Below are 15693 nucleotides of genomic sequence, written 5' to 3'. Positions count from 1 at the left end.
ATCCTTGCCTGCTCCTAAGGGTTTGTCAACTAAATAAACAAACAATGTTGTCTTCTTTCACTTATTCAAAGTCACAACTGGCTACTCTTACCCTGGCAATGATGATTGTACTTATAATACTGATTTTAGAGAATACTTTTTACTTTTTTAAAATGTGTCCAGATATCTTTTCTCCCCTCTTTCAAAACTCTTCCCCCAAATTTAATCTCTCCAGCATACCTCGTCCAATTAATCCAAGTCTACATCTGGCTTGGAACTTGGGTATGCTAGTTCTCCTAAAGAAAGCTGGGCTTACTCACAAACGTTGCATCTAAGCTCTCAGGCACTCAGTTAGCATATTAACACTTTCTATGTGCTAGGCCCTGTGCTAAATGCTTTAAAGTATTTCATTCAATCCTCACAAAACCTACAAAGCAGACATATGTTCCACAAGGATGAAAAAAAACAAGTCAGAGACATGACAGAATTTACGTAGGGTCATACAGCAGCTATGTGGCAAATCTCAACTCAGACTACCCATATCCCGAGCCAGACAGCTCATTACGGAGGCTCTGCACTGGACACTGTTGACTGGCTCCTAGAAATCTTTCCCAAACCATTCTCTCTTGCCTATTGCCCACAGATGTTAGGAAAGTCAAACCTATTCTTTCCCACTCTAGTAAGTAGGCTTGTTCATTGATGCCTACGTGGCATCAATGATATTCTTGGGCAACAAGATATAAAGGAGAGTCTAATGAAAACTTCTGGAAATGTTTTCCTCCCAGATTAAAAGAAAGCCATCTTTTTCTTTACTTTCCTTTGTATTTTTAAAAATTTATTTATTTCTAATTGGAGGATAATTACTTTACAATATTGTGCAGTTTCTGTCACACATCAACAAGAGTCAGCCACAGTCAGCCCCTCCCTCTTGAAACTCCATCCCACCTCCTACCCCATTCCACCCCTCTAAGTTTTCACAGAGCACCAGTTTGAGCTCCTTGCATCATACAGCAAATTCCCACTGGCTATCTATTTTATATATGGTAATATATATGTTTCCATGCTACTCTCTCAATTCGTCCCACCCTTTCCTTCCCCTACTGTGTCCATAATCTGTTCTCTATGTCTGTATCTCTATTGCTGCCCTGCAAATAGATTCATCAGTATCATCTTTCTAGATTTCATATATACGCATTAGTATATGATATTTGTTTTCTCTTTCTGACTTACTTCACTCTGTATAATAGGCTCTAGGTTCATCCACCTCATCAGAACTGAAAAAGTCATTTTTTTCATCTGTATTTTTCCTTTCAGTTTGGAATGGTTTTATAAAGCTATTGTACATGGATCTAGGATGGTCATCTTGGTATCATAAGGAAAAGACCAAAAAAAATTTTAAATAAGGACCTTGATATGATAAAATAGAATCACCTACCTCCCAACTACTTATGAAATAAACAGTAAGTGTTGTTACAGTTTTAAGTGAAAGTGTTAGTTGCTCAGTTGTGTCCAACTCTTTGTGACCCCATGGACTGTAGCCCACCAGGCCCCTCTGTCCATGGAATTCTCCAGGCAAGAATACTGGAGTGGGTAGCCATTCCCTTCTCCAGGGGATCTTCCTGACCCAGGGATCCAACCCGGGTCTCCTGCTTTGCAGGCAGGTTCTTTACCATCTGAGCTACCAGGGAAGCCAATTTGGCTTTCTGTTACTTGCCAATGAAAATATCCCTGTCTGATACCTACTAATCACCCTGCTGCCCAAGGATGGCAAAATTTAAGGAAGGTCAGTGACTTTTAAATCTTTTTTTAAAAATAAAACGTACTATTCCGGTCTTTTCTAGAACTCAAATGACTTTCTGGAACTAAGTGTGTGCTGAATATGATAACCATAGTAAGCACTCAGCAAATATTAATTGAATTGATGAGCAAATGTACTCTTGGAATTTACCATAAATGGTCATTAAAACAGTTGACATATGTCAGCAATTCCTGAGCTAAATTCTACGGATACTGGGCCAACACAAGATATAGAGAGGTGTGGTCTCTACCCTCACGGAGTTTGCAGTTTAGTTAGAAGAAGGAAGACAACTGGAACACTATGAGGGCAGTGCCCTAATGGTACTTTAAAACAGCAGAGTCTTAGAAACAGCTTTTTTAAAAAAGAGAGCTTTGATAGTATCACTTAAAAATAGGAATATTCTGCAGAAAAATGAAGAAGAAAATGACCAAAATGATTATTTATGGATGGGAGGATTTCAAGCAATTTTCATTTCCCTCTTTGAATTTTTCCACATTGAAAAATTTCAAAATATAGATAAGTATTAGAGGGAAAATAAAAAATCTATTGTGTCACTAGTACCAAGAGATTTGAGATCCTTTCTAAGTCTATTATTCGAATTTACAGCAGATTAGTTTTACTTGAATCTAAGCAACAGAAACAATATTATTGTAAATATCTTGGAGCAAGCTATGAAGAGAGAAAACTTCTTAAAATGAGAGCCACATAATATTCACAAATATGAAATATTATCATTCATGGTATATAGAGAATGCCAAATTAACTGCTACTATAAAACATTATGATTCAATTCAATTTAAAATCCTTAGCTTTTAATGCTGTTTCGTAACTACTATGTGCAATTTATATTGTCTGTTTAGTTCCCTGCTGTGTCTTCTCTTGTTTCAATATTTTGCCCTAAGAATTTTCATTAATTTATAAATGTTTATTACTATTATAAGAAAATAATAACCTTCATAGAAAAATGGATCACCAGCTTCAAATGTTCAATTTTCTATCCCAAGTAGTATCAGACACTGAGAGGTGGGGACTAATTTGATTACTAATCAGACTTAACAAAAGAGAAGCTCAACACTTACCAGTAGAGATCATTGACTTATCGCCTTAATTATTTCTCTTCACTTAGTCCTTTAATCATATTTTCTGTTTGCTTTCAATTTTATCTCCCTTTTTGAATTTCTGGCTTGCAATCTCCACTCCCTATGACCCTCATATTGTTAAATCACTTATTTTCAGTGATCCTACACGTCATAAAAACCATCTTCAGCTTTAGAAGGACCAAGTTGGGAAAAAAAAAAGCATCAGGAATTGCAAACAGGTAGTATCATTGTGCCACTGCTGCTGCTACTGCTGCTAAATCACTTTAGTCGTGTCCGATTCTGTGAGACCCCACAGACAGCAGTCCACCAGGCTCCCCCGTCTCTGGGATTTTCTAGGCAAGAATACTGGAGTGGGTTGCCATTTCCTTCTCCAATGCATGAAAGTGAAAGTGAAGTCGCTCAGTCATGTCCGACTCTTAGCGACCCCATGGACTGCAGCCCACCAGGCTCCTCGGTTCATGGGATTTTCCAGGCAAGAGTACTAGGGTTTCCATAACAAAGTGCTGCAGACTGTATGGTTTAAACAGAAATGTACTGTCTCACAGTTCTAGAGGCTGAAAGTCCAACATCAAGTTGTCAACAGGGTTGATTTTTTCTGCGGGCCACGAGGGAAGGATAAGCCCCACCCTTTCTCTTGAGCCTACAGATGGCCATCTTCTCCCAATACCTTCTCATGGTCTTCTCTCTGTATGTACATGTCTGTGTTCTAATCTCCTCTTCTTATAGGGACCACAGTCATACTCGATTGAGGCCCACACCATTGGCCTCATTTCAGCTTAATTAACTCTTTAAAGACTTCCCTGGTGGCTCAGAGGGTAAAGCGTCTGTGTACAATGCAGGAGACCTGAGTTTGATCCCTGGGTCAGGAAGATTCCCTGGAGAAGGAAATGGCAACCCACTCCAGTACTCTTGCCTGGAAAATCCCATGGACAGAGGAGCTTGGTACAGGCTACTGTCCATGGGGTCGCAAAGAGTCGGGCACCACTGAGCGACTTCACTTTCACTTTCATTTACAAATAGAGTTATAGCTGAAGTATTGGGTGTTAGGCTTCAACATAAAAATTTGTAGGGAGGGGAAAGACAAAATTTAGCCCCAGACACAGCTATAACCAGAAAGATGATCGATTTAAGTAGGTAACATGGACTTAGACAAAGGTAACAAAGAACATGCTTCCTGGGTTCAAAGAAATGCAAGCTACTGCACTTTAACTTTGAATTATCTGTGCTGACAAACAGAAAAGATCATTGATGATCCATCAAAAGAGGAAACAGATACCTCCTGGATCCCACCACATCTGTGCAGGGAACTGGGTTGGATGACAAGAGGATAATCAAACTCTCCAAAGACAGTCCCCAGAGCATGGGGCACAAGAAGAAATGGCACCTCACGGTAATCTGCCCATAGACAAAAGAGTTTGCCTTACAAAACGGGCAGGAGACAAGAGGAATAGTGAGAGGGGTCCCACCAGACAATGAGAAATTATTTAAAAATCCAAATCCATACACCTACACTTGAAATGTTCTTCACTTGTTAAGTACATTTCTTGTGGCTTACTATAAAAACAATTTGACAACAATTCTCAAAAAACCTTTAATCCTAATATCGACCAGAATCTCTCTAAAGCATGATTTTTCAAGCTGTGGCTACTGTACTTGTCACATCTTTTTCTCTTTTCTCTGGAAAGACATTAATCCAGAAAGGCAAGCTCCCAGGTGGATAAGTTTAATTCAAATATATTTTCTGATACAACAAGGCACAGCAATGGTCTTGTCAATGAAGGATGTGTTCCCTAACTGGGAGCCCTACAAACAGAGTGATTTGGTGCCTCTGGCTAGTGAAAGAACCAAATGGCTTCTTCTGGGCTGGAAACAAAGGTATAATGCATATTACATTTGGGTTGGGGCTTCCCTGATGGCCCAGATGGTGAAGAATTTGCCTGCAATGTAGGAGATTTGGGTTTGATCCCTGGGTCGGGAAGATCCCCTGGAGAAGAGAAGGCTACCCACTCTGGCATTCTTGCCTGGAGAATTCCATGGACAGAGGAGCCTGGTGAGCTATCATCTGTGGGATCACAAAGAGTTGGACACAGCTGAGCAACTGACACATACACACACACACACACATACATATTTGGGTTGAATTTTTAGCCAGCACAAGATACAAATGAACTATGTAGTAAAAATTATCATTGAAATTTTAATTCATAAAGTATAATAATGGTTTTCTGTATACCATCAGTTCAGTTCAGTCGCTCAATCGTGTCCGACTCTTTGTGACCCCATGAATCGCAGCACGCCAGGCCTCCCTGTCCATCACCAACTCCCGGAGTTCACCCAGACTCATGTCCATCGAGTCAGTGATGCCATCCAGCCATCTCATCCTCTGTCGTCCCCTTCTCCTCCTGCCCCCAATCCTCCCAGCATCAGTCCTTTCCAATGCTATTCAGTAATTCTTGTTATGGGTGAGCCATAGGAGCTAGGGCAAAACAAGGAACTAAGAAAAAAATCAAAATGCAGTGTCCAACACTCAAATAACCTACTTTTGAGGGCACTAACCAAGTCCTGTTCAATAGCCCTTGTTGCAGTGCTGCAGTGCTTGCCCCTGAACACATCTCTCCTCCAGCAACAAAATACAAAGAAACTATATGGGATGAAAAATAACTACATGCTTGCGGCAGCTGGGTCAAATTCTGGACAAAAGATACAAAGAGACCAAAAAACCCAACTGCTGCTTTGAAGAGCCCAGAGCGACAGTGGGGTACTGCACATGTCCCCTGCACACAACAGTACCTAAGGGGTGGGCAAACTATCTAAGCCACCCCTCTGACTCAACCCCTGGATAAACCCCTACTCTCACCCCATATAAGGAACAAGCTCACCCCTAGCTCAGGGGGCAAGTAAGCAAGGGAAACTGTAAGAATACTGGACTGGGTTGCCATGCCCTCCTCCAGGAGATCTTCCCCACCCAGGAATCAAACCTGCATCTCTTATATTTCCTGCATTGGCAAGCAGGTTCTTTACCACTAGTACCACCTCAGAAGTCCACATTCATATTTATCTTATTGTAACTGAAAGCATAAATGTATGTCCTTTTTTGTAGTGTAAAAGGTTTTCCTCCAAATGCCTCAACTGATTTTCCTCTTTCCTCATCCTCTTTAAAAATATAAATCATATTAATAATGTATCATTTGGGATTTCAAGTTTAAAGAAAAGTGACAAAAGACACTTGCAAACCAGTATGAATGCAGAAACTTAATTTTTTTTCTCTTTTTCAAAATTTTCAGTTCAGTTCAGATGCTCAGTCATGTCCGACTCTTTGCAACCCCATGAATCACAGCATGCCAGGCCTCCCTGTCCATCACCAACTCCTGGAGTTTACCCAAACTCATGTCCATTGAGTCAGTGATGCCATCCAGCCATCTCATCCTCTGTCATCCCCTTCTCCTCCTGCCCCCAATCCCTCCCAGCATCAGGGTCTTTTCCAATGAGTCAACTCTTTGCATGAGGTGGCCAAAGTACTGGAGTTTCAGCCTCAGCATCAGTCCTTCCAATAAACACCCAGGACTGATCCCCTTTAGGATGGATTGGTTGGATCTCCTTGCAGTCCAAGGGACTCTCAAGAGTCTTCTCCAACACCACAGTTCAAAAGCATCAATTCTTCAGCGTTCAGCTTCCTTCACAGTCCAACTCTCACATCCATACATGACCACTGGAAAAACCATAGCCTTGACTAGACAGACCTTTGTTGGCAAAGTAATATCTCTGCTTTTGAATATGCTATCTAGGTTGGTCATAACTTTCCTTCCAAGGAGTAAGTGTCTTTTAATTTCATGGCTGCAGTCACCATCTGCAGTGATTTTAGAACCCCAAAAGATAAAGTCTGACACTGTTTCCCCATCTATTTGCCATGAAGTGATGGGACCAGATGCCATGATCTTAGTTTTCTGAATGTTGAGCTTTAAGCCAACTTTTGCACTCTCCTCTTTCACTTTCATCAAGAGGCTTTTTATTTTCTCTTCACTTTCTGCCATAAAGGTGGTGTCATCTGCATATCTGAGGTTATGGATATTTCTCCCAGGAACCTTGATTCCAGCTTGTGCTTCCTCCAGCCCAAAGTTTCTCATGATATACTCTGCATATAAGTTAAATAAGCTGGGTCACAATATACAGCCTTGACATACTCCTTTTCCTATTTGGAACCAGTCTGTTGTTCCATGTCCAGTTCTAACTGTTGCTTTCTGACCTACATATAGGTTTCTCAAGAGGCAGGTCAGGTGGTCTGGTATTCCCATCTCTTTTAGAATTTTCCACAGTTTATTGTGATCCACACAGTCAAAGGCTTTGGCATAGTCAATAAAGCAGAAATAGATGTTTTTCTGGAACTCTCTTGCTTCTTTGATGATCCAGTGGATGTTGGCAATTTGATCTCTGGTTCCTAAGCCCACCAATTGGACAGTTTATTTTAAATTGACAGACATTTATGGAATCATTCCAAAGAATATACGATTTTCTACTATTTGTATGGGGAACCGAGTAAGTCATAGAGGGAAAGATCCAAAGATTCCATGTGCATACTACTTCTTTTGTTTTGTACCAAAATCAGCAACTAAAGCTTAAGAATTATTTCAGTACTAAATTCTAGATTCTGAAGTTTTCATTGAAACTGATATCTGTGGAAACCAAAAGTCTTGAAAATACATAAACATCCCAGATCAGGATTATTCAGGTTGATTTTAGAATTGCACAATGAGTCAGTTGAACATTTAAAATGTTTTATTTTCTTGTCTCCCCAAAAATCTTTTCATAGTTATTAATAACCAAAGTAATTTGGGGGAAGTCTCTACTTCTAACAGCTTAGAGATGCCGATCTTCAATAGGGAATGAGAGAAAGAAGTGTGGATTGCTACACCGCAGCCTTCATTTGACAGCACCCTGTGTGCTAAACCAGAAGTTTGTAAACTGGGATATGTACTCCCATGGGATACCCAGAGATTTCCTAGGGGAACCCAGGCAAGGAATGTTTGAACGGAATCAATTTTTAGACCCTTAAGTTTCCTCCATATACTCTCCTAATACTGGTCTGTCTAAAAAATGCACTCCAAGCCATGTTGAGCCAGCTCCTGCCTTTCCGTTTTATAATCAACTTTCCACTTTCACAAAAGAAATGCATACGTCTCACCATATGGTGTCTTCTTAGGGTGTACTGAACTTAGAAAAGCATTTGTGAGACAAAGGGACAGTTTGAAGTAATTATGTAGGTGTTGATATAATAAATGGCTTTGACTGGGCAACAAATATGATTGCAAGTAGTTTCCAATGTCTGCTTCCAGCACAACTGAAGGAGGACCTAATTGAGCTGTAATTTGACAGATCATTGAAAAAAAAGGGGTAATAGATCACTATGTGATGTTTGTCATATATCTCTGAAAACCTCAAAGAACTGAGTGATGTTGTATAGCAAATAAGGCTTCCCAGGTGGTGCTAGTGGTAAAGAATCTGCCTGCCAATGCAGGAGACATAAGAGACATGGGGTTTGATCCCTGGGTCGGGAAGATTCCCTGGGGGAGGGCACAGCAACCAACTCCAGTATTCTTGCTGGAGAATCCCCATAGACCGAGGGGCTTGGTGGGCTATAGTCCACAGGATTGCAAAGAGTCGGACACGACTGAAACAACTTAGCACGCACTCATGCAGGCATAAAACAAATAACAAATCCCTTTCCATTCCCATCTAGTTATGTGAACAGGTTTGTTAAGCAAAGGGATAGAGATGACATCTCTTCTATAAAAAATAAGAGAACAAACTCTGCAACAAAATGATCAGAGAGGAAGCCAAGACAACTGAGCATGTTCAATTCACCTCCTTTAACCAGAAACAATTTACTCCATGAAGTCATGTTAATATTTAATGTGAGGGTAAATAGAAACTACCCAATTTGAAATCAAGTATTTAATTACTTCAAGTCTGAAATTCTGTGCCACAGATAATTTTGGTGTAGGAGTTGTGAGCAACAAAGAGACTAGAATGCTCCTACAAAGTACTACACTTGCTAGTAAGGCAAAGATACTGTAATCAGTTTCATTAACAGTCAACCCTACACATAGTTACAAATTATGTACACGTGTGATATCTTTTAAGATCTACTCCCTTAGCCACTTTCAAATTTAAAATACAGTATTATTAACTATTGTCACCATGACGTACATCACATCCACGTTTATTTATAACTGGAGGATTGTACCTTTGACCACCTTCCCCCATTTTCCAACTGCTCCCCCAGCCCCGACCCCTGGCCACCACCAATCTATTCTCTGTATCTATGAGTTCATGTTGCTGTTGTTGTTGTTTTAGATTCCACATATAAGTGAGATCATTTGGTATCTGTGGTGATCATTTTGCAACGTAGACAAATATCAAATCATTATGTTGTACACCTGCAAAGAATATAAGGTTGTATGTTAATTATATATCATTTTTTAAAAAACAGAACAAGAAATACCATGCTGGATTGATAAAAAGAAGGCAGAGACAAAATGCAATGGATATTCCATATGTAAATGACATGTTGGTTTATAATCTTTTGGATATACATATACACTATAAACTATCTAAAAATTGATAATTTTACCCATAGCACTTTGTACTCTGCCTTTGATGAAATAGAACTGAGTGATTTGAGAGTACTAAGGATATGATCATTCTTTCTAAATCACAGTTCAGCATCTTCTGTTACTATAGAAACATATCTTCACATTAAACGGTATAAATTAATAAGTCTAAACCAAAAAAGAAAAGTTTCAAAACCTTGGAATAATCTTTCCAAACATACATCTTCTGCATTTTTATTTTCTCATAAACTATAATGCTTCCCATTCTTCCAGTTCCTCAAAGCAAATTTACAGATGAGTGTGACTATCTCTACTCAGAGCCAAGCTTATCTTTCACACAGGGAGCCACTGCACATGGATTCAGTGATGATCCTTTGAAGGAGTCAGAAGAGCCATATCATTTTATCCTCATGCATGACTGAGGGGTATAAAATCCCCATTCCACCTCCAGGACTAGAGCACAACCCACAAACACCCACACAAACAAATAGCAACTCAGGATGAAATTGAACAAACTCGAGGGACTATCAATTGAAATTTTCCACTCTAAAACAATTTCATTAGAGATGGCATTGCCAGAAACAGTACGTTATAGTTGACTTCCCCCAAATTACAATGCAGCTCAGAAACAAAGTCTCTATTATCATCTTTGGCAGAAGTTTTTAAGACCATTTTTATTTACTCCAAACTCTATTGGAACAAAGTCAGTACCAGGCCCTTTGCAATTTTTACATCAAGTGTTTCCTGCTGTAATTAAGGAAGCAGTGGAACTCAAAGCAAGCACCAAGAGAAAGTATCTTATTGACTGGTGGAATTTTAGGAATTTCAAATTTCTGTTTTGCTGTACAACTACATTTTATTACCACTTTAAATCTTAAAATGTAATAAATACAAATTGCTTCAGTAATGATGGAAAACTTTCTCAGCTTTAATGAAACCTTTTATTTGCTACTGGAACTTTTATTCTTTCCAAATGGTAGCATAGACAAGAAAAATAATGACTACTTATTTTGAGGGAAAACTTTAGCAATTTGAATAATTTTATTCTTGGGTGACTTTTAAGGCATTTGGAGTTTTTCTGTTTATTGTTTTCATTTATTTTTGAAGTACAAACAAAAAATATACACATATAGACACTATCACAATATTATTTTCTAATTCTATATCAAAATACTGATAGCTATGTACCACTAACACCTGTCAGAGGTTGGTCTGATCTGATTGAGAATTTTCATGTATTTAGGGCTCCCCCACATCTCAGCTCTTGACCATGAGAGGCAGATCGTGTAAAGGTTAGTCACACAGGCTCTGCAGCTGGACTCCTTGGCTTTTTATTAGAGCCCTGACCCCCTCCTACCTGTAAAATCTCTGAAAACTTCTCAGTCCTCAGTTTTCTTATGTGTGAAAAGAAGAGTTACTAGAATCTGCCTCGTGAAGTGAGTGGGAAGATTAATGAGGTCCGTCCTGTAAAACTGTAGACTAGAGTCTGGCACATGGTAAGCACTTAATAAATATTTAGCTCTTATATGGTTTTCTTTTGTGAATCCATCCACTTCTAGACTGGATGCACTGTCAGATGATATCATTCATTCATTCCACAAGCATCTGTTGAGCACTACTTTATATAGGAATAAGCAAAGGGGGCACAAAGATGAATGAGACACAGTGTCTACAATTTTAGTGCACGATTATTATTGCATCTTGCTATCTTTCTTGCAGAGTACCATGAAGCACACTCTTTCACTAGATCACACATTTTCCTATTTTTCCCATGTGCTTGGAACTAATCGAGCTTCAGAAAAATTTCACTTCAGCTTCTGAAATCTTAATCATGCACAATTTAGCCAGCAGCTACAGGTTTTTCCACATTGGAAAATAGATGATTAAATGGTCTAATCAGATTCTGACTTAGCCAAAAACTTGAAAAACATAGGAAGACAACCATGACTGACACATTCATTTTCCTGAATGTGGACACTACAAAAAGCAGCTGCAGAAAAATAGTGCCATTTACATCCCACTGACCCACAGCAACTAAAACTGCACAGTTCAGCATCAAACCCTTCAAGTACCTAAGTGTTAGTCGCTCAGTCGTGTCTGACTCTTTTCGACCGCATGCACTGCAGCCTGCCAGGTTCCTCTGTCCATTGATTCTTCAGTATTCTTCAGAATACTGAAATGGGTTGCCACGCCCTCATCCAGGGATCTTCCAGATGCAGGGATCAAGCCCCGGTCTCCCCCATTGCAGGCAGATTCTTTACCATCTGAGCGACCAGAGGATCCCCTCAAGTACCTAAACTGAACTCAATTTAAGATAAAATAGGAAGCTTATTTAGGCGTAGTTTCATCACTTTCCAAAAAGTTCTGAAACTGACTTCCAACAGGGCACCTTATAGGCCTTTAGTTTTTTCAAACAATTTCATTTATGTCTTGCATTCAGAGAATTCATTAAAAAGCAAAATCTTTAAGTTTGACTATAAATCCTGAACCCAGCGACTAATGTGGTATTTCAGACATCACAAACTCCAAATGATCTTAAATATGTTGTCCTCTGCTAATTTGCTGCTCTTGAAAATGTGCAATAAATTCAATTAAAAAGGAAAGCATCTTCAAATTAGTTGCAAGATCAACTAGGATATTATCTGCTTACTAGATGTATCATAATAAAAAAAAAAACATCTAATATGCATTACATTGTTTAATTCAAAAGGAAACTGGATATTCTCTCTTCCAATAAAAGGACCAAGATCCGTTGGGGGTTGGTTTTATTTTTTTTCTTTTCAACAGCCAATAATGACTGTGTTAACTTTCTAAAACAGACTGAATAATTGCCAAAATATGTCTTCCGAGGAGTCACCCTGCCCAACACAACAGGAGATCATGTGTAAACACAAAGGCACCCTTCTTGCTTCTTCCTTCTTGCCTTTCTGCATCACACCACCTCCCCTGGTCACAATATTTTTTTTTTAAAAAAAACCCTATGATCCTTTTGAGATGGGGCAGATAAAAATCCTGAAATATGGGGTACCCTCACAGGAAACCTCCCTCAGTGCGTGGCACAACTCGTTTGAATGCAAGACGCCACAGTGAGAATTTATCTCTAAGCCTTGATTCTCCAAACGAATGCGCATGTTTTGACCTTTGCTTTTGTATTTAAACACGTATGTTCCATCAGGCAGGATCCTCTTGGTCTCAGCTAATGTCCTTGCTTAATGTATGCATTTTTCACATCCATTTTTAAATCCTTCCTGAGTGAACATTTCAAAGGGGGTAAACGTCATGGAAAGAAGTGAGGGAGGGGAGAGGGGAGATACGAAGCCTGGGATGTCTGCCATCCTCGCTGCGACCCAGAATCCGTATTCTTTTCCTCCTCTCCCCAGCCCCCTCTCCCCGCTCGCCCCTTCCCTCAGCAGCAGGAGGAACGGGCGGAGGGGCCGCTGGCTGCAGCCACCACCTGCCGCGGCGTGGAAAAGCTCCAGTTGTCACTTACCCAGCAGGGTGAGAATGGCTCATTTTTGCAGGATCCCTTTTGGACCCGCGGCGGGCACGGAGGGTGGGTTCGGGGGACCTGTGCACGCCGGGGCCGCTACAGTCGCCTTTGCCGGGTGGTTCCGCACTGCGGTCGCCAGTGCGCGGGGCACTGGGGCTGGGCCGCCGCCCCTGGGCGCCCGGGCTGCACGCAGCCTCCCAGGGCCTCACCCGCCCGCGGTATCCACGTCCTCCGGTTGCTAAGGCGGGAAGGAAGGCAAGCGGGGAGGATTTAGAGAAGCCCAAGCGCTGCTGGAGCCGAGCCCAGGGAAGGTGGAAGTGAATCCCAGCTTCCAGCGCTTTTACTGGGCCCAGATGTGAGAGGATACCCAGGCCCCTGCTCTGTAGCTCTAGGGCTCTCGTTCCCTAGGCACCTGCGATCTGAACACACACACCCACTATGCGGACAGGTTCCCTAGGCACCTGCGACATGAAAACACACACATACACACACACACACGCCCTGCTTATGCTGGTGTGCTTTCTGCTAGGCCCTGGGAAGGGAGGGTTAGTTCAAGCTGTGGCTTTTGATTTTGTTACTCCAACTGCCAGGGATTGCTGTTCCTGGATTTCCTCCTTGGAAAACCCCCAACCTTGCTCCTAACTGAGGTCACTACTTCTGGCAGACAGGGCTGAGGGTTCTGATATTCAGAAAGTGGGAAAGATGCTGTTCCTCACTGAAGCATGCTGGCTCCTGGAACTTGTATTTGAATCTAGTAGGGAAAATGCAAGGCTTAGACAGAGAAGCCTGGGTTTATTCAAGGGGGCCTTGGTGTGGAGGAAGTTGAAAGCCTAGGATTCAGATGAGCTATTCCTAGTCCTGTTTTTGCTTTGTCAGGTTCTATACTGGGTAATTTGACCTCCGGCCTCAGGTTTGCCTTGTATAAGTCAGGGTTGGACACATTCAAGGTGACTGAGTTCTCCATGGATCTCAGTTCTAGCTCAGCCACACTTACCAGCATGAAAAGCATCATCTCATTAATGGCATTCTGCTTTCCCACGCGTCCTAAAGGCCCACCAAGAACGTCAGAGTCCAGTCTGCTTCACATGACATTCAAGCCCCTTTATCATCTATCCCTAGCATCCTTTGTCAACCTCATTATGACCACTTTCTCCGCCTCTGCTACCCTAAACTCTAGCAAGACCAAATTTTCACTTTCCCTCTCATGGGAACATGCTTCTACCCTGACAACTTGACAAACTTCTATTCATCCTTCAACTCTTACCTCAAATCTTGTCTTCTTTGACATCTCCAGGTGAGTTTATGACTCCTGCCTCTGGGGTCCCACTCTGCCTGGACATATCTGTTTCACACTTACTTACTGATCTGTGGCTGCCTTTCCTACTTGAACCTGAGCTTCTCTATTTCATGGTGTATATCTACATGTATATCTATTATTTTTCAGTAGTCTCAGAGGCAAACAGCAGTGTAACAATTGTTTGGAGTATAAATGAAGGCAAAAAGAAAAATCTCTTCAAAATGGTTTCATTTTTACTGCTGCTGCTGCTACTGCCGCTAAGTCACTTCAGTCGTGTCCGACTCTGTGTGACCCCATAGACAGCAGCCCACCAGGCTCTGCCGTCCCTGGGATTCTCCAGGCAAGAACACTGGAGTGGGTTGCCATTTCCTTCTCATTTTTACTGAGTATTTACTAAATGCTCTCCTTGGTCTTTTATTGAGCACTTACTAACTGTTCATTATCTCACTTAATCCTTACCTCTATTCTCTAAAGTTGGTTTTTTTCCTCCATTTCATAAGACACCAAGAAGTTATTTTTTTTGCCTGAAGTGTATAATAGCTTCTAAGTGGGAAAACCAGGATTCAAATACAACTCTGATTCCAAAACCTGGGTTTTTAACAATTACAGATTCCTTTCTCCATAACTCCTGTGCATTGCTGCAGAAGTCAAATTTTCTATACTATCAGAGTTTTCTGACCTGAAAGACCAAGAGTCATCTCTGTAGAGACAAAATAGCATTCTAGCTCAATAGCTTAGGTCCTGAGACAGAGGACTCCAAGCTGCTTTGGGGAGCAGATGGCTAGAGCAGCTAGAGAGAGGCCAAGGTTGTCAAAGAAGAAATATGTGATTTGAAGTGGCATTTTATGTTTAAACGAGGAAGCCTCATAGATATATACCTAATCACTGCACAGCCATAAATGGCACTTGAACCCACCCTTCCCCCATAAGCTTACTCCTATTGATTGTCGTTTCCCTTGGATGATGTCCTGAAAGTTCACTGTAAGAAGATTTCACCTGGATAAAAACTGGAAGGGAGAGAGAAGGACTACAGAGAGACTTCATCGTTTTCCTAAGTGCTCCCAACCCCTAAGGATGGTGTAAATAAAATAATATTATGTAAGTACTAGTTGTTACATATTAATTCATTTGTGTAAATAGAAAATGGTATTCTCTCACTGGTGGAATGAGAAAGAAAATTAAGATCCACTATTTAGATACTCAGGGTTTGTAGGAAAGACTATCTGGCACGCAGCAGACAGTGAGGTACCCTGAGCAGCATGTAATAATTCATAAATGGGGTTTGAGTTCACTACCCCTGCAAGCTGCACAATTTCACATCCCTGATGAAAACTGCAAGGAAGCTACTAATTTTCACTTCAGAAAATGCTCACTGTGAGAATGCATTGGGAATTTAGCCAGAAGGAATTTTTATGTTAATT

At 40.9% G+C, this 15693-nt stretch overlaps 1 protein-coding gene across 1 annotated transcript in view; it reads right to left on the bottom strand.

Annotated features, from left to right (window-relative positions):
- The window catches only part of ERICH3 (glutamate rich 3), a 120594-nt gene extending 107199 nt beyond the window's left edge, over positions 1-13395 (bottom strand). Inside the window, exon 1 of the mRNA XM_061411570.1 lies at positions 12976-13395. Coding sequence (XP_061267554.1) covers positions 12976-12998 — 23 coding nt within the window. The 5' untranslated portion in view covers positions 12999-13395. The remainder of the gene's footprint in view (positions 1-12975) is intronic.
- Between the last annotated feature and the right edge of the window lie 2298 nt (positions 13396-15693).

The sequence above is a fragment of the Bos javanicus genome, chromosome 3 (genome assembly GCF_032452875.1).
Source record: "Bos javanicus breed banteng chromosome 3, ARS-OSU_banteng_1.0, whole genome shotgun sequence".
Classification (NCBI taxonomy): domain Eukaryota; kingdom Metazoa; phylum Chordata; class Mammalia; order Artiodactyla; family Bovidae; genus Bos; species Bos javanicus.
The sequence above is the reverse complement of the archived record's forward strand: the minus strand, read 5'-3'. Positions and strand labels throughout refer to the sequence as shown.